Source organism: Rattus rattus, chromosome 4, assembly GCF_011064425.1.
Source record: "Rattus rattus isolate New Zealand chromosome 4, Rrattus_CSIRO_v1, whole genome shotgun sequence".
Lineage (NCBI taxonomy): Eukaryota > Metazoa > Chordata > Mammalia > Rodentia > Muridae > Rattus > Rattus rattus.
This window is the reverse complement of record NC_046157.1, coordinates 52,909,232-52,932,707: the sequence shown is the minus strand read 5'-3', so window position 1 is coordinate 52,932,707 and position 23,476 is coordinate 52,909,232. Positions and strand designations below refer to the sequence as shown.

General features: G+C 40.4%; 2 protein-coding genes across 10 annotated transcripts in view; one reads left to right on the top strand and one right to left on the bottom strand.

The window, feature by feature from the left end:
• Positions 1 to 13,726, top strand: part of Son (SON DNA and RNA binding protein) — a 30,945-nt gene extending 17,219 nt beyond the window's left edge. The window contains exons 7-13 of one of the 4 annotated variants that reach the window (XR_004387678.1): positions 5,270 to 5,380; positions 6,147 to 6,263; positions 9,460 to 9,539; positions 10,165 to 10,312; positions 11,977 to 12,048; positions 12,155 to 12,270; positions 12,727 to 13,726. Coding sequence is in view for 3 of the 4 variants with exons in the window: in XM_032900415.1 (XP_032756306.1) it covers positions 5,270 to 5,380; positions 6,147 to 6,263; positions 10,165 to 10,312; positions 11,977 to 12,048; positions 12,155 to 12,270; positions 12,727 to 12,885 (723 nt within the window). In the remaining variant the exon portion in view is untranslated. Of the gene's footprint in view, positions 1 to 5,269; positions 5,381 to 6,146; positions 6,264 to 6,560; positions 7,671 to 9,459; positions 9,540 to 10,164; positions 10,313 to 11,976; positions 12,049 to 12,154; positions 12,271 to 12,673 lie in introns of those variants that run through there. The other 3 variants (XM_032900415.1, XM_032900416.1, XM_032900417.1) reach the window with 3 other exon arrangements.
• Donson (DNA replication fork stabilization factor DONSON) lies at positions 660 to 23,369 on the bottom strand. Of its 6 annotated transcripts, none has more exons than XM_032900425.1 (11): positions 22,694 to 23,369; positions 22,076 to 22,153; positions 20,539 to 20,742; positions 18,707 to 18,885; positions 18,103 to 18,281; positions 17,173 to 17,251; positions 16,949 to 17,053; positions 16,545 to 16,743; positions 15,545 to 15,757; positions 14,474 to 14,619; positions 660 to 1,720 (listed from the first exon to the last, which is right to left on the bottom strand). In XM_032900425.1, exons 1-10 carry the CDS (start codon positions 22,997 to 22,999, stop codon positions 14,482 to 14,484), a joined length of 1,680 nt encoding a protein of 559 aa, XP_032756316.1. In that variant the 5' UTR covers positions 23,000 to 23,369; the 3' UTR covers positions 660 to 1,720; positions 14,474 to 14,481. The 6 variants fall into 6 exon arrangements, with proteins under 6 accessions (XP_032756316.1, XP_032756314.1, XP_032756315.1 ...); XM_032900423.1 differs by lacking the exon at positions 660 to 1,720 and adding an exon at positions 10,721 to 10,868; XM_032900424.1 differs by lacking the exon at positions 660 to 1,720 and adding an exon at positions 13,853 to 14,272.
• Positions 23,370 to 23,476: the final 107 nt, after the last annotated feature.

Here is a 23,476-nt window from a genome sequence, read left to right as displayed (position 1 = left end):
ACTTGAGTAGGGGAGGTGGGAGTTAGATTCTAGCAGCCGTCACCTTGCCCTTGGTTTCCAAAGCCTTGACATTCGTCCAAGGATTGGACTTAGATGCCTGATGCTGTCCTTATGGACTCCTTTTTCTTACAGTTCTGGGATCTGTAGGTCCGAGAGACCTCTACTCTTCACTTGAGGTTCCCTACATTGGCCATAAACATTTTCCAGTAAACACTTGCAATTCTACAAATAAATCTTATGAATCAAAGTAAACAGTACTCAAATCAAACTTTTTCATGCAGTACTTTTCCCCAGAGAAATTCAAAGGCGACATTTTCACTGTGTTTTTTTGACCTGCGGCATTTTGAATGGGAACAATTCTAAATAGTAATGCTGAACATAAGTGCCAATGCAGCTAACGTATTTATAGTTCAAGGTGATGGTCGGCATTCACATGGAGCTCAACCACAGAAGCATATTACACCTTCACCAGTGAGGAGGAGAGTAGCTGGTTTGGACAGTACTTTAAACAAGTTTAGTGCTCATTTACTAATCCCCAAATAGGTTCCTGTCACATCTCAGGGGAAAAAGCTGACTGACATTTACAGCTAACTTAACCTTCTTGTAGTAGCCGGATATAAACCAGGTGAGGGCTGTACAGATTTAGAAGTCCTAATATATGTGCTTTTAGTAATTTATTACAGATTAGGCATTTAAACGGTTGGAAAGAACATAGCCAGGCAAGAATCTCCTATGTAGCAAAGACTTAGAAATATTATAGAATTCTTACAGATTTTCTTGAGAAAATTGTAACTGTTGAATCATGGGGAAAGTGCTTAGTACATGTTGATTATACATTTTGACCAGGAAAAAGTATTATTATAATTTATGCCTGCCGTCTTCATTCTCAACACTAAGTGATGCTTTAGTCTTATTTCCCATCAGAAGTTAGGCTCTCATTAAGGGGCAGTGTTCAGAGAGGATGGCAACATTAAACAAAAGGAAAGCTCTACTGGTGCTCAGAAGAATAAAGCATGATGTCTTTCTTGGAAGAGGATTGCAGGGTGAGCTCTCTGAGTTAATTGTCAGACATTTATTTAGACTGGGAGGCCAGAGATTAACTGCAGCTGTAATGAAAAGAATCCTAAACTTTTTAAGAACAAAGAGACAAGATTGATTAGCTTTCTAATACATATTTTCTGTAACAATGTTAAAGGCACCAAAGAGAAGCTGACAAATGAATGCTCAGTCAGTTACCAACTAAGTGTACTATTTTTGTAGAATCAATGGAATACTTAGGCTGACATATTCTGGGAGCAGTGACCCTTCATATTTTAGTAGGGTTTCAAATGAGGTTCTTTGGGCTTTGTTTTTTTGGGTTTTTTTGTAGTAACAATTTTTTTAAATGGCAAAGTACTTTTTTTTCTAAATCAGTCTTTTTTGTTTTAATAAGTATAATTGAAGTTTATGGTTCTTCAGTCTTGACCATAAAACATTTCAGCACAGATGACAGAATTTTATCTTCACAAGGGCTAAGTTGTCCTTTTAATTCCCAATCCCACAACTGTCTTGCACATGAGTGTGCTGATGTGAGCGGATAGACGGATGAAACTGTAAATCCATGTTATGGGAAACAACTCATGAGATCCTTCTGCCACGGCATCATCTTCCTTCCCAGAAACCAACCAGGAGCATCCTCAGGAAGGAGTGACTACAGAACTTTTACCAGATTTGTGTGAATCTGAGTTACAAACAAAACAGTTGGAAAGTATTAAAAAGTAAAAGAGTAGTTAGTCCTCATGGACACTTCTTATACAAGGGTAGCAAAGGGTTATTAGAATATTAGAGTAGTACAGATGTACAAGTGGAGTAAACTGACTGGCCATAACCACTAATTTGCAATTTACACAAACATTTATAGCCGCCCAGCTCTAGTTATCGCTTGGATATTAACAACATTTCTGTCTCAAGCAGTTTGTCGGGTTTGTATATTGGATCATAGCTACATCCTAGTAGCTAAAATTCTCTTGAAATTGGAAACTCTTAGCTTATGAAGTTTATCAACAGTAATGTCTTGGACAAGGACGAAGACTGTACCTGCAGCTGAAGTATAGGCTCTTGAATTAGATACTCCAGTGTGATATGTTATTCTCTTAGGATTTTTTTTAATAAGCTTTTAACCCTGAATTTCTCTGAAGCACTTAGGAGAAAAATACTACTTCATTTAGATAAACTCAATTATGCTATAAAATTTTGACTAATAAAAATGTTCATGATTCATTGGAAAGACAGTGACTTAGGGATGTTTTATGTTGATGTGCCTTTTCATTTTGAAGTTGACAGCATGTTGTATGTTGCATTTTAATAATTCTGGTAGTATTGTAAATGTGCTAGAGGTTTTTTCTTTAGGTATTTTGTTATAGATTTTCTTTTATACTTTTTGAGATACCTGCAGTCACCTGTGTAGAAAATAATCCAATTTAGCCCACCACACTTGACTTTTAACCATTAGCTTTTGTCTGTCAATCACTGGCATTCTTACTTTTTTTGTTGTTTATAGAAATTATTGGGTTTAATGAAAGGGGGAGTAAAGTGAATGGAGGAGAGTTGAAGTACACAATATGTAAAAGGGAGCCCTTATATGTGTGCGATTACGGATCAAGAAACCTGATAACTTGATAATATTGGCAGTTTTTAGAGGATCTGCAACCGGCAGATTAAAGAAATGGGATTGTTTATTAACATGAGAAGAGGAGAACTGAGCATTTTTGTTGCAGTACCTAGCATTGTGCCACATGGTTACTTCACAGATGTGCGTCTTACACTGAGAAACAAGGTGACCTGCTCATCTATCGATGGGAACAGAGTGTGGTAATAATAGGAGAAACATCTCACAGATTTTTTAAAAAGTCTTAGTTTCTAGAAGGGGCATTTTTCATATTTAATAGGCTGCAGTGTAGCAGTCATCAGCCATTTCCCCAAATTGTTAACTGTGCAGATTTGTTTTTGTTTGTTTTTCTAAGTCAGGGTCTCTACAGAGCTTTGGCTGGCTTAAACCTTATGTAGACCTGGCTGTCCTCAAACCCAGATCCACGAGCCTCTGCCCCCTAAGTGCTGGGATTAAAGGTGTGTTCCACTATGCCCAGCTAGCTCTTGTATTATATGTGTTTTATTTAGGCTGTTTATGTATCATTTGGTTTGGGGACTGTGCTTAGTCCTTTATGTTTTAGCAGATATATAGATTGTCTTGAAAAGCTGGGCAAAATTCTTGTAGATCTTAAAAACTTCCCTCCATCTTTTGTAGTGCTAGAGATGTGTAACCATAGTCCTGAACATGCTTGGAAAAGTGCTCTATTGCTGAGCTATTCCCTTAACCTGCAATGATTCCCTCAATCTGAATATATTTTCACATTAAATTAGGAAATTAAAACTTTGATGTTATTTAACTTGCTGATTTATTTGCGAAGCCTGTTGAATAAATGCAGTTGTATTAGGAAACAGTTGTAATTTAAACATCAAGGTTATTATAGTAAACACGCCTTTTACAATTAAATGTAGACTTAATATGAAGCTTACTAAAGGTCTGTTTTGGGCTAGAAGGAGTATTTAGGCTATTTCTCAATAACATTTACAAGAAAAATATCTTAGGTAAATATGCTTATAAAGGATGGATTCTTAGTTTTGTTTTATTTTTAAGTTTTTGGAGCTAAATCCATTTTTTATGGCTTTTTTTCCATGTCTCATTTGGTGGTTTGGTGGAATAATTTAACAGTTTAGATGACATCTTACATAGGCTTAGGAAACATAAATTTTTGTCTGAAATAACTATATTCACATCGAAAGACCCAGGAATCACATGGTGCAGATTTGAGTTCTAGAATTAAATCAACTCACAGTAAAAGCAGTATGTTGGTGTGATTATACATAGGTTGCCTTTATGTAGGCCTTAAAAAACTATTAGCCACAGATAATTTACTATTAACTAAGCAAGTAAGAGCTTTTATTCGAAGTAAATAAATAGTCTTATAAGCACAAATTATGGGTTTTTTTTTGCGTTTTATGTAAGAAAAGTAGGCTTTGTAGAAAAATGATTTAGTCAAAGGAGTCTTGGATAATTTTAAGTAAGATAACAGAATAAAATGTAAGGGAGTTTGAAATTGGGGAAAAAAGGATATTTAGTCCTTATACATAAAATATTATTCTTAGTCCTAAAGCTTCCTTTGGTATATAGATTATTTTTCTTGGAATTATACACAGTGAGACTACATCAGCTTTAACTTAAAAAAAAAAAAGAAAGCTATCTTACTGATTTGTTTGTAATTTGCATGCAGTTTCTACTACTGATTCATTGTATGTAAAAAAATAAATCCTTTTATCAGGTAATTTGTAAAAAATTATGTGAAATAACTGGAAAATACTATTAAGTTAAATGATATTGGAAGAAAAAATAGTGTGTTGAAAGAACTCGGTTCGTGTTGTAAACAAAACTCAATTCATAAGGTTTTTTGTTCTGTGGTTAAGCCCTTAACAAATCTGACAGCTAAGAATTTCCACAAGGATGGCTTTCAAAAGTTAAAATCACATCTGCTTAGCACAAGGGCTGTTTCTGTTTCCATTGTATAAAGAAATTGTGATGCCGATGACCTTGAGAGGTAGACTGCCAGTATTTTGGGGGAGGACTTAAAACACTTTTAGAAATCAGTGTTATTTCTACATTAGGGTAATAAGTATTTGTAAATTCAAAATAGCTGTATCCCGAACGTAAATCAAGATCTCAGATTCTTGGGACCAGAGCATAGCCACGCCTAGCTTTGCTCCTGTGGAGCATGGTGATGAGTAAAGAGCCACACAGATCTCGTGGTGCTTTCCTTGCTCATCCACAGGCCTTGCTCACTGCTCTGGAAGTTACAGTAATTATCAAGTAATTATGATGATGAATTAATAAAGTGAAAAACTACCATCTTAAATGAAGTGGCTTGTTAGTACAGACTACAAATTATAAGTTCATAATGAAACTCGACAGTTATAGTTTGATACTGTAGAGTACACTGATGAAGTCAGAATTTAGTTTTGCCTCTGAATACTTGAGAACTAACTTACCTTAATTGTCTTCTATTTTCCAGGAATGCCTTCTTTGCCTTTTGAATCTTCTCATTTTCCAAGAATTTTAATATATAAGCTATCATTTATTTATTTGTTTTTTACATGTAGCATCTAAAGATATAGAAGCACCTGAGAGAATTAGGGGACTGTGGTAATTTGGGATAATTATCTATGTTTTCTTCCTTAGCCTGTGGACATTTCAACAGCAATGAGTGAACGGGCACTTGCTCAGAAGAGACTCAGTGAGAATGCATTTGACCTTGAAGCCATGAGTATGTTAAATCGAGCTCAAGAACGGGTATGTGGCTTTTTTAATATTTAAATGAGAATTGCACTAACTAGATGGCTGAATCATTATAGGGTGTGTTAGCGGGGACTGGAGATTCAAAGTTTATATATGCTGTTTTATATTTTATACTTTATTCTTAGTAACTTAGAAAATGATTTGACTTAATCACTAAGAAAATATTCATTACATACTATGGCTTGAGTCTATAGTCTTATGTGCAGAGTGCCCACAACAACACATGACGTATAACTGTTATTTTCCATGTTTCAGCAAAGCAAACTTAGAATACTAGGTATGCATTAAATGTATGAATGGCACTTGATTGTATTACACTAGGTGTTGGTGAGCAATACCTACTTTTTTAAAAAAAGCTTTCTGTTGACCATTTCCTATATTAGTCCATGGATAGGAACAGATTACCCCATAGAAGAAGTAACTGGAGATTCATTTGAATGCCTTTGTATGATAGGTCAGATGGCAAAGACAGAGCTTTGGCCCCAAGAACATTTTTCCATCTATATTTTAAAGAACGAGGGTTACAGTGATAATTTTTAGTTGATGGCACCGAATACCTTCAGTTGCAGTAGTGAATTTCATGGAATGCAGTATAAAGCTTATTTAAAAGACTTAGAAAAACTTCACACTTTAAATAAATCATTATTTGGCCATTTTAGGTACCAAATCCATTTTTCCTCAGTGAATTAAACTGTTACCAGTGTGGCACTTTCATCAGATCAGTAATTTTACTTAATGAAGATGGCTTCTTTTTCTTCAGATTGACGCCTGGGCTCAGTTGAACTCTATCCCTGGGCAGTTCACAGGAAGTACAGGAGTACAAGTCCTGACACAGGAACAGCTGGCTAATACTGGTGCCCAAGCCTGGATTAAAAAGGTACACAAACTGTCAAAAAATACAAAGCTAAGGTTTATTTTTGTTGTTGTTTTTATAATAGTACATTAGAAATGCAGAGGCAAGTGACTAACCTAAATTCCTGCGTGAGTCTGCTTCGTATATGCTCCAGATGGACACTGAAGATGGGCTGAGATCCTGACACAGTCAATGCCAAATGTATAATATGGCTCAAAAGCCACTCACTTTATATCTGGAGGTTGTTCTTTTTCATATTTTTTGCTGTTGGTTTTGGTGGGGGTGGTTTTACTTAACTGTTTTGAATGCTAACTGTACCAGGTGCTGTTCCGAGTACTCCACAGTCCCTGCTGGACTACTAACCTAATCATTGCAGAGCAGTGGTTCTCAAAATTTTCATCATGGGATACTTTATTACAGGTTTAGTTTTGGTGGATCACTATCCCCAATAACCCTTTGCCACCCTAATAGTCCATTCCTTTGTCCTTGTCCTCTCATAGTGCCTGCACCCGCTTATAAATGCCTCTGCTCCTGCCTCTTAGGATGGCTAGCCCCAGGTCCCTATATGGTGGTCAGCTCTTAGATACAGCCAGTGGTTGGGAGGCCCTAGTTAGTGCTGCATGTGGTAACCTTGCCATGGGACTGAGAGGCTGGGGGGAGGGTGGCTGGAATGTGGGGGTGGGCAGTTGTGAAGGGGGGGTAACAGGGAGGGATGGGCTGGAGATAACTATCTGTGGACCACCATTTAGGTCCTGGTGGCCTCTGGTGATCCACAGGCTCCATTTGAGAACCACTGACTTCATGAAAAAACAGGCTATGTAAGACCTAAAATCAAGGGAGAGGACGGACATCTCCTGCTGCGAAGATGTAGGTGCACCTGGTCTCAGATTCCTGCAGTGAGATCTGTCAACTCCACCTACGGCTACCTCATTGTTGGGGGAGTCTTAGGTGGTTATGCAAGGGTTTCTGAAGAAATAAGGTCTGCTGAAGGGCTGTGGTTTGGTTGGATGGGTGATGGGAAATTTGTTTCAGGAAACTGGGAGGCTGTGTGGTCTCTTTGGATGGGGAAGGTTTCTTTGTTCTGCTCTACTCCTGACACCTTGTGTGATTGTGGGCAAGTAATTCCTTAGAATTTGTGTCTCCCAAGTGTCACGTGGCTGGAGACAGGTTCTTAGGACTGCCTCGGAGAGTGGTGGGTGAAGTGAGAAATGGAATGAGTGCTATTCATGGATGTGCTCAATTTCTCAAAATAAAAGTTTTCGTTGCTTTGGACATTTAATACCATAACAGTTTAATAGCAGAAGCATTACCTGTGATTCTTTTATTAACAGATTAATACAAGGCACCATACATCCTCATTGTGCTTGCCTCGTTTTCCCCTTAAGAAATAGTTGCACGAATATGTACCTAGGGATTGGTTTTGGAAAAAAAGGAATAATAATAATTGGATTTATTCTATATACTAATACTTTGTATAAATTATGAAAGTGATAGTTGAAAAGTAGGGAAGAATTACATGTTTGCTTTTTTGTGACATTGGATTTAAAACTTGGGACCTTGATTTAGGTAGTAATGAGCAAGTTCCCTATCACAGAGCCCCATAGTCAGTCCTCCTTCATTCATCTGGTCTTGAAGCTGAGTGTTAAGGATTATAGGAAGTTAGACATGAAGTATTTTGAGTATTTATGCACTTAATAGTTGATGCACATTGTTAGGTACAAAGAAGCTTCTGGAAGGGCTTTCATCGTAAAGTGTGCTGTTAATGTGTTTATAGATAAGGAGCAGGTAAATAAATGTTAAGTGAGTTTCCAAGGTGAGTCTTCACAGTTGACTCCCTAAATACTTGTCCCAAATAGTTTTGCTATTTTTCAGTTTGTAAGAACCTTTAAAATGATTTTGCTTTACATTTTGTATAAAATATAATCTGAGAAGCAAATAATTTTGATAAATCATGTGTTCATCAGAACAAGCTTACATTATAGAAGAAATAGAACTAAAAGGAAAGCAGTTTGTGTGTACTCAAGAGTATCTGCTTGATGAGAACCAGGGGAGCACTATTAAAAATAGGCAGTCATTTCACTGATATTCGCCCTCCTATTTGTACCCACTGACATGTTCAGGAGACATCGAAAGGGCCATTTGGCTTTTCTTGGACCAGCACTGTCATTGTGTATTAAAAACCATAGGGAATTCCAACTAACACCCTCTATGTTCTTTAGTTTGCATTAGAATACTTCTATATTAAGAGAAATAGTTCATCAATATACTCATTAGTAAAACAATAAACCCTTTATTTTCTCAAATGACCTAGGACTTGGTTTTGTAATAATTGTTGGTTATTGTGTGATCTCATTAGATTAAGACAGGTTTTTACACTGGGGATAGAGGGATGCGAAGATAATTGCAAACAGAAGCACAATTGGAAAACGGGGTTAATTGGGGATTTATATTGTACTCTGTCTGTACAGTTGCCCTTTTTTTTAGGAGTGTTTCCTGGAAAAGAGGGGGAGATGAACCTGGAAGTAAGTAAAGTCATTCTAGGTGTGTAGCATCAAGGCAGTTGGTATCCCAAGTATCAGCTAACGTTTCTCTTTTATACATCCACAATGCATGGCCTGCACCAAGTAAGGAACTGAACCAGGGGTGTGTTTTTACCTCTAGAGCTGCCTCCTTCCATCAGAGCACCTTGTTGAACTTAATGTCTAGTTCACATGTCATTGGCATGTTTTCTCCCCAACATGTAATTACAAAGCTGGGAAACAAAATGTTGCTTACTGTACTGTAAAAACACAATGTCACGCACCAGTAGAGGGGAAACTGTGTGCTTGCTGAGCTACATTTGACTCTGACGCTGTAGTGACTTGATAGATATTTGGCAGAGAGCATTAACCTAAAATGCTGTAATGATTGGAAATAAAACATGGTTCAGAGATGTTTCAATTAGAAAGAAACAAAACCAAACACACATAAGTCAACAGCAGAATTCATCACTGGTAGAGATTGTGCATTGATAGTTTTTGAAAAAGGCACTGGACATTTCTTAACCGGAGGTCATGGACTGCTGGCCGTGCTAGTTAGTGCGCACAGCTGTGCAGCTTAGGACATTAAGTGGTTTGCTGCTTTGATGGAAATTATGGTTCAGTGGGTTGGATACAAGAGAGATGATTGTTCACAGAATAACCTGTGAACTTTCACCCCTCTGTATGGAAACTTGTTTCAGGGCCAAATCCTTGTAGCTGTCTTCTTGCCCCGGTCAGTGCCAGCCGTACTATTCACAACACTGCTGCTACCGAGGCCTAGGTATGTAAACATTTAAGGAGTTTCTTAAAAGCCTTTTAACATCAAGCCAGGTTTTAGAAGAATTCAGACTTGGTGTACTTACAGGGTATTTTATGTGCTTATCTTCAACTTATTTACATGTAAATTGATTTTGTTTCATAGGAGTTTTCTAAGTAAAGATATTGATACTTGCCTTATTATAGAATGGGGAAGAAAACTGGATGTCAACTGTATGCTTCTTCAGTGTCCAAACTATTTTAAAACAATGTCTAGGCTTTATTCATAAACTAGGTATACCTGAGATAATATATTGACTGTTTTAACATTGCCTTCTTTTTATTTTGCAAGCTAAGAAGAGATACCAGTGAACCTAAATAGTGGACGAAAACAGGAGTGCTCTTGTTGTTGTTGTTGTTTTTGGAGGGGGGCACCGAGGGGCTACTGTTACAATTGCCATTTGACTTGCAAAGTGTTGGTAATTATTATTAGAACATACGCTGCAGAACATATTGAGTATAGAAGAACTTAAGTTGAATGCTATTACAGATCTAGACGTAAGATTTCTTTTTCTTAAGTTATCATTAACTCTGTATTTTACTTCTAACTGTAAAATGGGGGCATTTTACCTTTTTTTCCCTTTGGATAGGATCAGTTCTTAAGAGCAGCCCCAGTAACTGGAGGAATGGGAGCTGTGTTGATGAGAAAAATGGGCTGGAGAGAAGGAGAAGGACTAGGAAAGAACAAAGAAGGAAATAAGGAACCCATCCTTGTTGACTTTAAGACAGACCGAAAAGGTAAGTTCCTGCTGAAGTTTATACTTTTTAATTGTGACCATGAACTAGATACACAAATAATGAACAGTTCTTTGCTGGAGAAATCTTTAACACTTTTAAGCAGATGGATAACATATTAGTTTGAGCCTTTAAAGAACAACTTGCCTTGTGCTAGTCACTATATGAAAATCTGCATTTGGCTTTAAGAAAATGATCCTTTCTTTTTTCTTAATGGAGACCATGTGTGCTGGCTGTTTTTGTTCCTTGCTACATTTATTTATTATATGTGGATGCAAGCACCGTTACCCACTAAACCATCCTCCTGATCCATTGTCTGTGTGTGCCCATAGAGCCCAGAAGAGGGCATGTGAGCTGCCATATGGTTGCATGGGATTTGATCAGGGTCCTCTGGAAGAAAAGCCACTGCTTGTTAACAGTTGAGCCAGCTCTCCAGAGTGTTTCGTTGTCTTCTGAGACAAGGTCTTGAACTTGCAGTGATCTTCCTGCCATACCTCAGGCTGGCATCATCACTCTTGGTTTATCTGCTTGTCTTTATTTCTAAGGTGTTACCAGGCAGCTAGCATGCAAAGAGGAATCACGACAGGCTGTTAGCTGATGTCACTTAAATTAGCAAATGAGAGTGATGGTGTTACATGTTTTTGATCCCAGCAGGGACAGGAAGATAGGAAGATCTCTTATGTTTGAGGGCTTGTTCTACATTGAATGTTGTACTACAACTATGGCAAAATAAATAAATAAATAAAATAAATAAAAGAAAAAAGGGAAAAAAAAAAAAAGAGAAATCCTGTCTTTTTCTTGAAGTATCAAGGTCAGCCTTGAACTTCCAATTCTCCTGCCCTAACTTTATAGTTTTAGGCCTGATTTCTAAAACTTGCCATGAATCCAGTCAGATATAGTTCTGGGGCACATCCACATTGAAATTCCTCAACATACAGCAGCTGTATCCTAGGACAGTTTGAGAGAGATGTTCTAGCGTGTTCATAACAAAGGACTGGCTGGATGTCTGCTGTTTAGAGACATGTGGAAAGTGGGAAGAGCACCACTGGGGCTTTATAACATTCTTGTGTAGTAGACTTCTTCAGGAAGGGGGGGTTATCTGAGAAATTAGGAATTTGATAGGATAGCAAGTACTGACTGTGACAGAGGGTTCTATCTTCCTTTTTGTTTTGTGGACCATACTCTTTACTCCCTATTTTAAAAGATGAATTTGCAAAGTTACTTGTAGCCACCTCCTCTTAGAGATGTTACCCGACACTTCTCTGTACATTCTCACTTCTGTGTGCTTATGTCGCGCTATTCTGCAGGCATCATCTGCCTAGATTTTCAAACAGGGTCCTCCTCCTGGCCTGGAACCCATCAAAAGCTGGCTGACCAGTGTGCCCAAGCACAGGAATTATTAGTGTGTGCCAACACAGCTGGCTTTTCTGAACTCAGGCTCAGATCCTTATGCAAGTGCTCGTTGACTTACTGAACCATTCCCCTGGCCCCTTAAGTACCTCTTCATCATAGGCATATGATTATAGAGGAAAGTATGTATACTGAAGTGGCAAGAATAGAATAAGCCAGATAAAAATCTGAGTGTTTCGGTTGAAGGCTTTTAGGTTTCATCCATTATATTTTTAGGTAAATAGTAAATTTGCCTTTTTTCCCCTTCTCCTTTTAAGGTCTTGTTGCAGTAGGAGAAAGAGCACAAAAGAGGTCTGGGAACTTCTCCGCTGCAATGAAAGACTTGTCAGGTGAGAACAAACCCTGTTGTTCTGCTTTTACCTATGCCTTCAATTCATAAACCCTTGCAAAGTTGGTGGAAATCGTTTATAACTAGTTGTTTTTTTCTCTCTACAGGCAAACATCCTGTGTCTGCCTTGATGGAAATCTGTAATAAGAGAAGGTGGCAACCACCTGAATTTCTCTTGGTCCATGACAGTGGCCCTGACCATCGCAAACACTTCCTCTTTAGGGTAAATATGAATTTACATACTAATTACACAGTCACCTTAGAGGGTTAAGGGATGAGTGTGATACAACCAGCATTAATATTCTGTTGGGTGGGGGTCATAGATGTGAATATGGGTAAAATGGGTTTTTATAAAAGGGGTACAAAATTAAAGGGGAGGGGTGTGGGCAAAATGTATTTTCTAGTGGAATGTGGGGGTATTTTTATTAGGGCTTTTAAAAGAAGTATGGAGGCTTGCATTTATCTTGCAGTTTCCTTTTTTAAATCATTTGCTGCTTCTGGGCGGAGACTAATTTCTATAATAATGGGGTTTGTAATTGATAAGTTATTAGAATTTAGTGAAAAAGTACAAAGCTAATAAATATTAAAGTTTGATGCTGTTCTTATTGTATGTTTTTCTTGACTAGGTATTGAGAAATGGAAGCCCTTACCAGCCCAATTGTATGTTTTTCTTGAATAGGTATTGATAAATGGAAGCGCTTACCAGCCCAGCTTTGCCAGCCCTAATAAGAAGCATGCTAAAGCCACAGCAGCTACTGTGGTTCTTCAAGCAATGGGCCTTGTACCAAAGGACCTCATGGCTAATGCCACTTGCTTCAGGAGTGCCTCACGTAGATAGATTGAGGTTTTATATTAATCATTTCAGATAATTTTACTCTGCATCACAATGTATTTCCTCCTTAATGTTGTAAATATTTCACAATTTAAGACATTGTGTAAAAAGCAATCTGTACAAACATCTCCAGGCTTTGGTTTTGTACCATGGAAATTGTATTTAACCACACAGGGTTTTGGTATGTTTATATTGTTTACCTTAGTGATGTATTTGTTTAAGTGGCTAACATCAAAACAATTGTTTGAGGGCATCAGTAATATTCAGTGTGGAATGTTAAATAACGCTTTTATACTGTATTTTGTACTATGATGTAACTTCCCTTCCATACGGCTAGGCTGCTGTAACACTTGCCTGTAATCAGTGAAGGGCTGTGCACCTTGTACTATTTCACAATGGGTTCTGCTGGACAGATACTGGGCCAGTGTTATTAAAGTAATGAAGCAAGATCTGTCCCACAGGGCTAATGCCACCATCTCCCCCTTTTTGTAGAGATTATGAAAAGAAAGTGATACGTTGTGTCATGATCAGTACTAAGTCCTGCATTCCCATTAAAGCCACTTGGGTCATAAGAAAGAAGTCAAAATGGAAGTCCAACTAGAATTTTACTTCAGAGGCCAAGTACATATTTAGTATGGCTTGAGTTGTGATATAGTTTTACTTTGATGTGCATTTTGAATTTCAGCTACACCTAGATAGACGTAAATAATAAAAATGCTGTAACCAACTTATCTAATAAAAATTGGCAACCAGCCGCTATTTTGTTGACTGAGAAAGTTTAAGTTTATGTTAATTTTTTAGGGTCTGATAGAATATTCATGTGTATTACAGTGGTATTCATATGCTATGTCTCTAAACTTTATTTTCAAAAGCTTAAGGCCCAAATACAAACTTCTCTGGAATAAATGTGGTGTCTTATTCTCTGGCTTTATCAAACACATATAACTAAGTACTACATTTTCTTACCCAATTCTTGTGATTTCTCTGCACGTTTATTCAAAAATACTGATTTTATACACACATGCAAACACAGATTAACTGTAAGCATACTAAATAAATAGTAAGTTGACATGACCGAGCACCCAACATTGAGATGAAGTACAAAGTACCTTGCCCTTGGACTTGACACATGTGACTGAACAGTCTTGAGAACAGGGAACTAGAACTCATTAGTAATGCTGATTTCCCTATGACTTCAGAGAACTCACAGCTAGTCTAAGATACAATATACTTTTGTTCTGACAATTAGTCTCAATGGAATAACTGCTACAGGTAATCTCAAGTTCTCATTTGTAATAAAGCACCGACTCCATTCTGGTTACAGTGAGTTGCAGGGGTAGAATTCTCATTTGAATTATCTGAGGTTTTAAGGAAGCACCTTGCATCTTCATCTCTAAAAATATATGAAAATAATAAAACCAAAATGCTGATTTAAAACCTAACACTATTGCATGTAATAAGTTAGTATAAAAATGTTTAGGAACATTTCAGTATTTTAAAATATATTCTTCCAAATGAACTTTAAAAGCCAGAGGCCTACAATCTTGAATTTCCTTGCTTAGGAAGCTTTTTCCTCAGATTCCTTTAGGCTTACTTTGGCGTTCAGGATCTCCAATTTACAATGTAGTCACTCATTTCCACATTCCGCAAGGATGACTTCCCCAGCACTGGCATTTGACTGAGCTGCTCCAGGGTTTTAGGGTGCAGCCCACAGTTAGCAAGGTCCTTATGAGCACCTTTCTGCGGAAACAAAAGTCCACATCTGTAAGGCTCATTAGTTCATCAACACAAAAGATATACATGAGTATACCAGAGCTGTCTTCACATAGTCCAGCAGAGGGCATTAGACCCCATTACAGATGGTTGAGAACCACCATGTGGTTGCTAGAAATTGAACTCAGGACCTCTGGGAGAGCAGTCAGTGCTCTTAACCGCTGAGCCATTTCTTCTCAGAAAGACTTCCCATAAAGACTTGCAAATAAACGGCTTAGTCACTCAATCACTGCTAGAAGATGATTCTAATAATTCCTGTGGTATGAAAATTCTAAATTAACCAGTCTAATTAGATTTGATAGGTACACCAGATCAATTAAAGGACTGTTAACAACTATCTTTAAAAAGTCTAAAAAAAGACAATCCAAAATAAATTAGTAACTAAGGCTTGAAAATCTAAGGTGTTGAAGCACTTGCTGTACAACTTTGATAACCAGAGTCAGGTGGTATCAAGAGCCCACATGAATGCTGGGCAGACATGGTTTGTACTTGTAATTACAGTCTCTGAAGAAGGCTCACACAGACAGCACGACTAGCCATGGTAGGACATTCTGATTTTGATGAAAAGACTGCATTGAATAAGGTGTAGAATGTGAGTCAGGTCTCTTCCTCACTGGTGCGAGGAAATACCTCATTAAATACACGCAAAACCAAAGAACACACACATACACGAGGAACTGGACAAAAGATGTGGTAAATTGTGTTTCCATAAACTACAAAGGAACCAGGAATTACTCATTTCAGCTGTGAGTGCAGTAAGTACTATTGAGGTTTGGAAAATATTTAATATTGCCTGAATTCATAAAATTTAAGAAGTGCATGTAGACATATTCTTAACTCGTTACTTGATATAAATTGGCATACGAGGTGACATTTGACTGAATCTACTTACTCTATCCAGTTCCTTATCCAGTGGTAGGCCAACATTGAATACGGCAGTTGGCTCATGTGCATACAATCCCGCAGAGAATGAGCCTCTCTGTGAAGATCGGAGTAGCATGGCCACAGAATGCAAAGCGTGAGGCATGACAGGACCTGTGATCTCCAAACTAAACTTATCTCTGTATCCAAAAAGAGCTTGTGTCTTTACATTAATGCTTCGTGCCTTCAGAAAATTTAGAGAAAAAGTTACGTGATAACAGGAAACAAGTGAAAGGGATTTGACATAATTCATGTCACCTAGCTCTCAAGTTATTTTATTTTTAATGGAGAAAGCAAAAACAAAACTACTCGGAATGTAACTGGGGTCAAGCTAGCCTAGTAGGCCTCATACCCCTGTGCAATCTCAGTGCCGACAAAGTCCAAAGTATACAAGAATAGTTTAAAATATGAAAATTTATGAAAAAATACTATCAATATATGTACATACACCACACACACACACACTTCACACACTTCACACACTTCCACATTTTAGGTCTTACTATGTAGGCCTGGCTGTTCCCTTAACTTACTGAGATCTGCTTGCCTCTGCCTCTCATGCTGGGATTAATGGTATGGCCACAAGGCCTGGCCTGGTGTTTTCTCAGCTGTGTGTATACCAAGTTATAATTGCTACCTGCAGGGGTAAGAAGGCATTAACCCTGGGAATTGAAGTTACCAATGGTTCTGAGTCACCATGAGGGTGCCAGGAACTGAATTTGGATGTTCTGTAAGAGGAGCAAGTGCTCGTACATACTGATCCATCTCCCGAGTCCCTACAATTATTTTTTTAAAAATTGAGAGTTTGAGCTAGGTATGGTGGCACATGCCTTTAATGCCAGCACTTAGGAGCTTGAGATCAGAGCAGTCTACATCGAGGACAGAATTACAGAGACCCGTGTTCAAAAAAAAAAAAAAAAAGCCAAAAACAACACAAAGAGCTGGACTGTGCAGATGATGTAAACACTTACCTTAAGCATTTGCATTGAGGCACCTCGAAAGGCAACTGGGGATAAGAGAGTGGGTGGGAGACCTGCCTGTGCGCCTGAGGTAGCAACTAAACTCTTGCAATTGATCAAAAAGTTGAGCAGTTTGAAGGTATTGAGTCCTTTCACCAGTACGACAGACTCTGGTCGGTGATCCATCTGTACTTCATGTTTTTCTTTACGTCTGAAGATCACAATCAAGGAAAGAGCAAAAGGAACCCACAGCGGGGCAGCCTCCACATACCTGGTGCTCCTAGTCCCATTCACAAGTTTGAATGAAATTCGAATGTGATAGAAACCAACAAAGACTTCATACTTGAGCAACAAGGGCTGTCTTAAAGCAGTGTTCGAATCACTAACACAGTGGATGCTCTTAACAGAAAGGATACAGCTTGACAGAGATCAAGTCTGGCTTCTTAATTTGATCCTGCACACCGATCTCTTCCAGCCAAGAGAAACTTTCCTCTTCATCTTCGTCACTGACTGCCTGCTCCCTAGGAAACTGCTACAGTTAGAAGTGCATTTTCACACTTGATGCTGTTAAAAACGCATCAAACGAGTGAATTAGAGACTTCATAAAAGTGAACATGCAAAGGGTTTTGTAATTACGTACTCCTCAGATTCCAGGCTTGGTTCTCGAACTTTCTCCTTATGACCACTTTCTTCTAGTAAAGGCAGAGAAAATTCAATACCTACATCAGAAAATATAACCCAATTTTCTTCAATTAACCAGGAGTGTCCTCCTATTGGGGTACACAGACTCGGTTTCTATTAAAAGGGACCTGTCTCTATCCTTCCCTAGTTGATCCACTGTCTCTATCCACTAGTTAATCAGACAACATGGGTTTTAAAAGTATTAAAGGAGAAGTCAGATATCAAAGAATCTAGGACTGGTGTGAAGGTTTAGAGGGCAGAATCTGCCTTCCTGTATGACACCCAAGTTCACTTCCTAGAATCACATGATGGATACAAGGGACTCTGTGAAGCTGTCTACCTCTACATGTGTGCCATGCATGGTATGCGTGTGCCCACAGAAACACAAACACGCATACAAAATAAATAAATGTAAAGACATGTTTTAAAAATCACAGTATATTCAACAGGACAGTGGCTTTATAGGATGTAATATGTGCTTTACCTCAGAGTTCAAAAAGGGAAAATAATTAACTTCCAGATATATTTAAGAGACAGGTTTACCATCAGGAAGAAAAAAAAAAAAAAACCTCTAAAAAAGAACTATATCCATCCCATAAAATAATATTGATGACCAATTAGTAAAAGATGATTTGTTTTTAAAAATGCGTATGGGTGTTTATGTCTGGGTAGCACTTATATGTCTGGTGCTTACAGAGGGCACATTGTAGTTACAGATGGAACTGTAGTTGCACATGGCTTTTAGCCATCGTGTGTGTGGTGGGAATCAGAGCCAGGTCCTGTGTAAGAGCAGTCCATACTCTTTAAACACTAAGCCATCTCTCCAGCCCCTAAAGATTATCATTTAAGGCAAGAGGAATCCTCAACTTTAAACCTCAACTATTATTACCTTCATTTTTCATAGCTTCTCTTAAGCCTCTAGTTGTAGGGGTGATGAGCGCTGTGATCACACTGCTTCCTGCTAATCCTGCTGCCCGGAACAGGACCGTAAACTGATAGGAGCAAACGTAGAAATAGGGGCAAAGCTTCGTCTTCAGCAGGTTATATAAAGACGTAAAACTCACAGACCTAGGAAGCAAAGGAAGTTTCTCAGGTGATAACATACTTGAAACTCAATTCTATAGTAATTTAATTAATAATTTCTTAATTTATTCTGACACGTAAATTAAAAACTGAACATGAATGTTCCAAACACTGAATTGAGTTTCTGTAGCTGTGTAAATCTGCATTTGAAGGCTGTAGATGTCTTTCAAGCATAGTTTTTGCCTAGTCTCAAAAAGCATCAATTGACAAGAAGAAGCCTGAAGACCTACACCTCCCGCTATGTTTATCCAGTACATTGGTTACACACTGGGAAAATGCAAATGTAAATCGTGGTCATTAAGCTTCTGGCAATGTCCAGAAACACAAAGAGCCTTCACCATTAGCCCTTCAGGGAAGACTCAAACACCAGGTCCTGCTGCTGAAGGCTCGCCTCTGGAGTGTGCTCTTACCAGTCACTCATTAAAGCATGCTGCAGGCTTTCATCCGTTGACCATGGACTTGTCTTTGCAGCCATTTTCCTATCAGCTCCAATTCGAGGGAAGAGTGGCAGCCATGAAAAGGCAGGGTGAAGCCAGTAGACCAGGGTCTGCTGGAAGGCACAACGTAGCACAGTGGACAGTTTGGGATCCTAAATTTCCGTGGGGAGAGTGGGTGATTTTTACTCATCATAAAGGTAAAATTCCACCAGAGACACTGAATGTATCACACCCTTAATCTAATACATTTTCTAAGAAGAATTCTGTATTTTTAGTTGAGGGTAATGGCACACACCTTTAATCCCAGCACTTAGGAGGAAGGCCGATCTCTTGAGTCCAGCCTGGCCTACATAAGGAGTCCCAGGAAAGCCAGGGCTATGTAGAAAGACTCTGCCTCAAACACTCCCCAGAAAGATTATTTTTAGTGTTTTGTGTGCCTATACAGTACAGGTGGCCAATAGGAGGCCTGGAGCTGGAGTTCTGAGCAGTGCGAACGTGGGTTCTCAGGAAGAACAGAGATCTCTCCTAACCACCGAGCCACCTCTGCAGCCAGCCTAAGAACTTTCAATGCTATAATTGTAGGGAGACCTTGGCAGCTGTTAAGAGGTGAAAATGAAGTCTACAGCGTTCTGGACAGCAAATAGTGACCCTGCCCGGGAGAGAGCACACTCATTAAGATGGGACATTCTGTCTCTTGTTGTCCCTGAGAACAGTAAATGACTGGATGATGGAAGGAGGGGTGTGCATGGAGGACAGCACCAAATCACCCCTGGGAATGCAGCCTCAAAAGCAGTGAAGCCGCTAAATTCAAACTGCCCTCATTTATTTATCCAGGGATATATCACAAGTCCTATTTTAAGCACACTGTTAGAACCTAGTTTGCAGTGATGAGCTGCTTCACGGTAATTAAACCTAGTCTGAGACCATCCTAGAACTCATTTATTCTTTATTAAGAATCACAGTATGGCTGGGCAGAGCAGCATATGCCTTTAATACTGGGGAGGCAGAAGTAGACAGATCTCTGTGAGTTTGAGGCCAGTCTAGTGTGCAAAGTGAGTTCCAAGACAGCCAGGACCAAATACAGTAAGACCCTGTCTCAAAAACAGAGAAACCTAACAAAACCACCACCATCAACAACAAAAAATGAAGAGTGTCCTCTACGTAATATCAGTAAAAATTCATCAGCTATTGCAGTTCAATTGTTTATGTTTTGTTAAAAACCTAGAGATGGTTTAGAGAAGACACTTCCTGTCTGCACTACTGATTTATCTCCAGTCTCTACCTCTACTGAGCAGTTCTCGACCTGACAAACAGGAAGTGAAAGTACCCTTTGGGAGGAATGATGTCAACTTCTGGAATCTACACACGTCAAAAGAACAGCTCCTTCCATATTTAACTTGAAACACTAACACAGGCTGACAGGGGCTGCAGAGAAACAGCATTGCAGGGGCCTGAGCTTGGAACTCAGCACCCAGACAATGAACTGAGACTTCCCTGTGCCTGACTATGACCCCAGGACCAAGGAGAGTGGGGCTAGGAGCTTGCTGGGCTGGCCACCAGACGAGCAAAAAAAATGTGAGCTTCAAGCTCACAAATATCCCTGTTTCAAGGCAACAAGGGAGGGAGGGAGAGACCAGGACACAGGACTAACAGGACTAGATCCTTTGGCTGTGTCCTGATACCTTCATGTGCAGACACGAGATCACACACACTCACACAATCACACACACACACACACACACGCAAACTCACACGTATTAAAAACATACATCCCTTCCTCTCAGGTTCCTTCATTTCGGACTTACCTGTATACTCTGTGGTAATGTAACTTCTGTTGCCCTACAATGCTGGACAAGTCCTTGGGCTTCTTCCTGTGCTTTCAAATGTTCTGCCCAGGAAAAGGGTTGAGAAGAGGTGAAAAGGAGGCGGGTTTTAATACTCCAGTCCACAGGTAACTCAGTACCATCTGAAGACCAAGTGTCCGATTCAGACAAGGTTACCTGTTGACTCTTTCAGAAAACAAAGAACACAAAAGTTAGAATTTCAAGGAAAATCTTTTTAATACAGAGATCTCAATTATTCTACTCTTGATCACTAAATGTCAAAATTTATTAATGGTCTAATATTAAAAATGTGCTATACCTGAAAAGTCTGGAAGGAGGTGAACCAAGCTATTAAGAGAAGTTTCAGACCACGGAGATGACTCACTGGGTAATGGACGTGCCACTAAGCCTGGGAGTTTGAGTTGGAGGGAGAGAACTGACCCCCTCAGAGGATATAATAAAGTAAATGAACAAAGCCAGGTGGGGGTGCGGCTGGAGGGTCGTGGTTCACGTCTCAGTTTTCATATTTCTGTCTAGTATTACAGACAGCGAAGTAGAAATGTTCCAAATATCCACCCCTCACCCCCCAACCCCAAGACAGGGTTTCTCTGCTTGGCCCTGGCTCTCCTGGACTCACTCTTGTAGACCAGGCTGGCCTCGAATGCAAAGACACACACCTGCCTCTGCCTCTAAGCCCAGCTATGCTCCCAGTATCTGAAAGGTATCTTGTAAGGCCCAGAACCATTGAGACTAGGGCTACGCTCTTTCTTTAGGTTAAACAAAGTAGGCAGAACTTTTAAAGGGGGAGCACCATGACAGGATGTCCTTTCAGGGAAACGGCCTCTAGAAGACTGTGAGCACTAAAATGGGTCTTTCAGCCTGGTCCCAGTGGGCAAACCACATCTACCTTTAGCTACAGGTGAGGGCAGGCTGCTCGCTCACCATGTGGGAAGTGCTGAGTTTGATCCCTAGTACAAATGGGGCTGTGGCCACCAGAGCCCACAGCTGTTATCAGAACACAGGATAGAAACAATCACTCTCAAGTTTCTGTTTTCTTTTCAGAGAAAGGCTCTCCTGTGTCCCAGGCTGGCCTCAGCTATCTGTGTATCTGCGGATGCTATGAGGCTTCTGACAATCCCTCCTGTACTCCATGCTACAGTTTCAAGTGTGCAGCATCATGTCCCATATTATGTGTGATTCCTGGGGGTCCAACCCCAAGATCTCTGCACACTAGACAGGCATTTTACAAACTGTGGTACAGTCCCAGACTTTGAACTTGTTCTTGAAACTATTTTTTTCAAGGGAAATGCTTTTGAGAAGTACGTTTACTAGAATATACATTATAATCAGTATTTTGAAAGCATTGCCTAGGCTAAGCCACTGAGATGGCTCAGAAGGTAGGCATTTGCTTCTGAGCCTGACTGACGAACTCGGTTCAATCCTTTTACTCACACAGTGGAGGGCTGAGCTCTACATACACAATTGTAGCACAAACAATAAATGTAATTTTAAAAAGTACCTGGGACAGTTCCGTGACAGTTCTTTCATGAGATGCCTCCTCCCACAGCAAGTTATTTTCTCCATTAGAATCTAGAAGCTGAGGTTAAAAAAAGGTTGTCCTTTTAAAACTTAAGCGATGAGGGAATCTGAAATCTGTAAGGGCTCACCTGGCACATCAGTTTCTCTGGAGAATGAGGGGGACTTAAATCCACACAGTACCATTTGTTTCACTTCATTCAGACTTGTGCCTAACTTATCTAAACGGGAGGAAAGGCCAGACTTTGACGCATTTAATAACTGATACATAAATCATAGACCAAAAGATCCAAATGGCTTTATGGGTAAAACCAACATTTGTAAATTCTGCCCAATTTGTCTTCAACAGTCCTCCATGTCCACAGTAATATTGACTGCCTGAGAAAAAGATCTTGAAGGATGGTGAGAAGGCAGATTCTGTGGTTTTCCATCCCAGTTCTGAGGACTTTTCGAGCTACCATCCCGTGTATCCCTAAGTCCTTTTCACAGGGTTTCGAGGGCAGCCACCCCCTTACCTGCCCCGGCTCAGGACATCAAGCTGCGGCGGCTGTTCGCGCCCATTCCCACCCCTGACGCCCGGCTGCGCGACGCGGAGACTCACCGGGCCCGGCACTCCTTGAGGACCGCGGAGCGGCTCTTCGGGGGCCTCGTCGGCCACCCGTGGCCGGTTGTCCAGGCGGGCGAAAGGGTTCCTGCGGGCGATGGTAGTGGTGGCGCCTCCTCTGCCGCCCGCGGTCGGAAAGGGACGCAAGGGCAGCCCAGCAGCCAGCGCGGCGCGGCGGAGCGCGGGCTCCGGTAGTGCGGAGGACACGGCGGTACCATGGTCCCGAGACCTTTTCCGGCGGAGCCGCACGACCTCAGGCGGCCTCTTGAAGCTGGGCGAGTAGCCGGGGACCGAGACAGCCATTGCGCAGCACCGAGGCAGCACCCTGCCGGGGCTTCCCGCGCGCTCCGGCCCCGCCCAGACCCGCGCTGCTCACGGACTGGAGGCTCCCGAGGCCCCGCCCCGCTGCGGCCCCGCCCCGACAGAGCATGCGTGCCGGGCCGTGCGCCCCGCCCAACAGATTTCGCGGTGGCCGCTTCCGGCCAGGCGCGCGCAGCCTGAGGTGCTCCTTCTGCTGCGAGGCCAGGTGTCGCCGAGACCACTTCACCGGCGCGCAGCACCCCGTAGGGCCCCGGAAAGGATTAACACTACTTAAAGTCGGCAGCGGGCATAGTGTCAGCCCCGGGTACGGAGCGTGAATGCACTACAAACAACACTTTGAGTTTTGGTGATGGGCAGTTATTTTTCTCCGAGAGAAGCAGCAATGTCATTCAGAGAGAGATGGTAATGGACCAGAGCTCAACAGAGTACCCACGAGGGGGAATGTCCGCCAGCTTCAGG

Bases quoted from the DNA above. Each gene is read 5' to 3' on its own strand.
- Donson (XM_032900425.1), bottom strand. From the start codon at position 22,999: ATGGCTGTCTCGGTCCCCGGCTACTCGCCCAGCTTCAAGAGGCCGCCT. The intron at 22,154-22,693 runs GTGAGTCTCCGC...TTTTAACCTCAG, and splicing joins CTCAAGGAGTGCCGGGCCCG to CTTCTAGATTCTAATGGAGA. The intron at 15,758-16,544 runs GTAAGTGTTTAC...AATTTTCTGAAG, and splicing joins CCTCAATGCAAATGCTTAAG to GCACGAAGCATTAATGTAAA.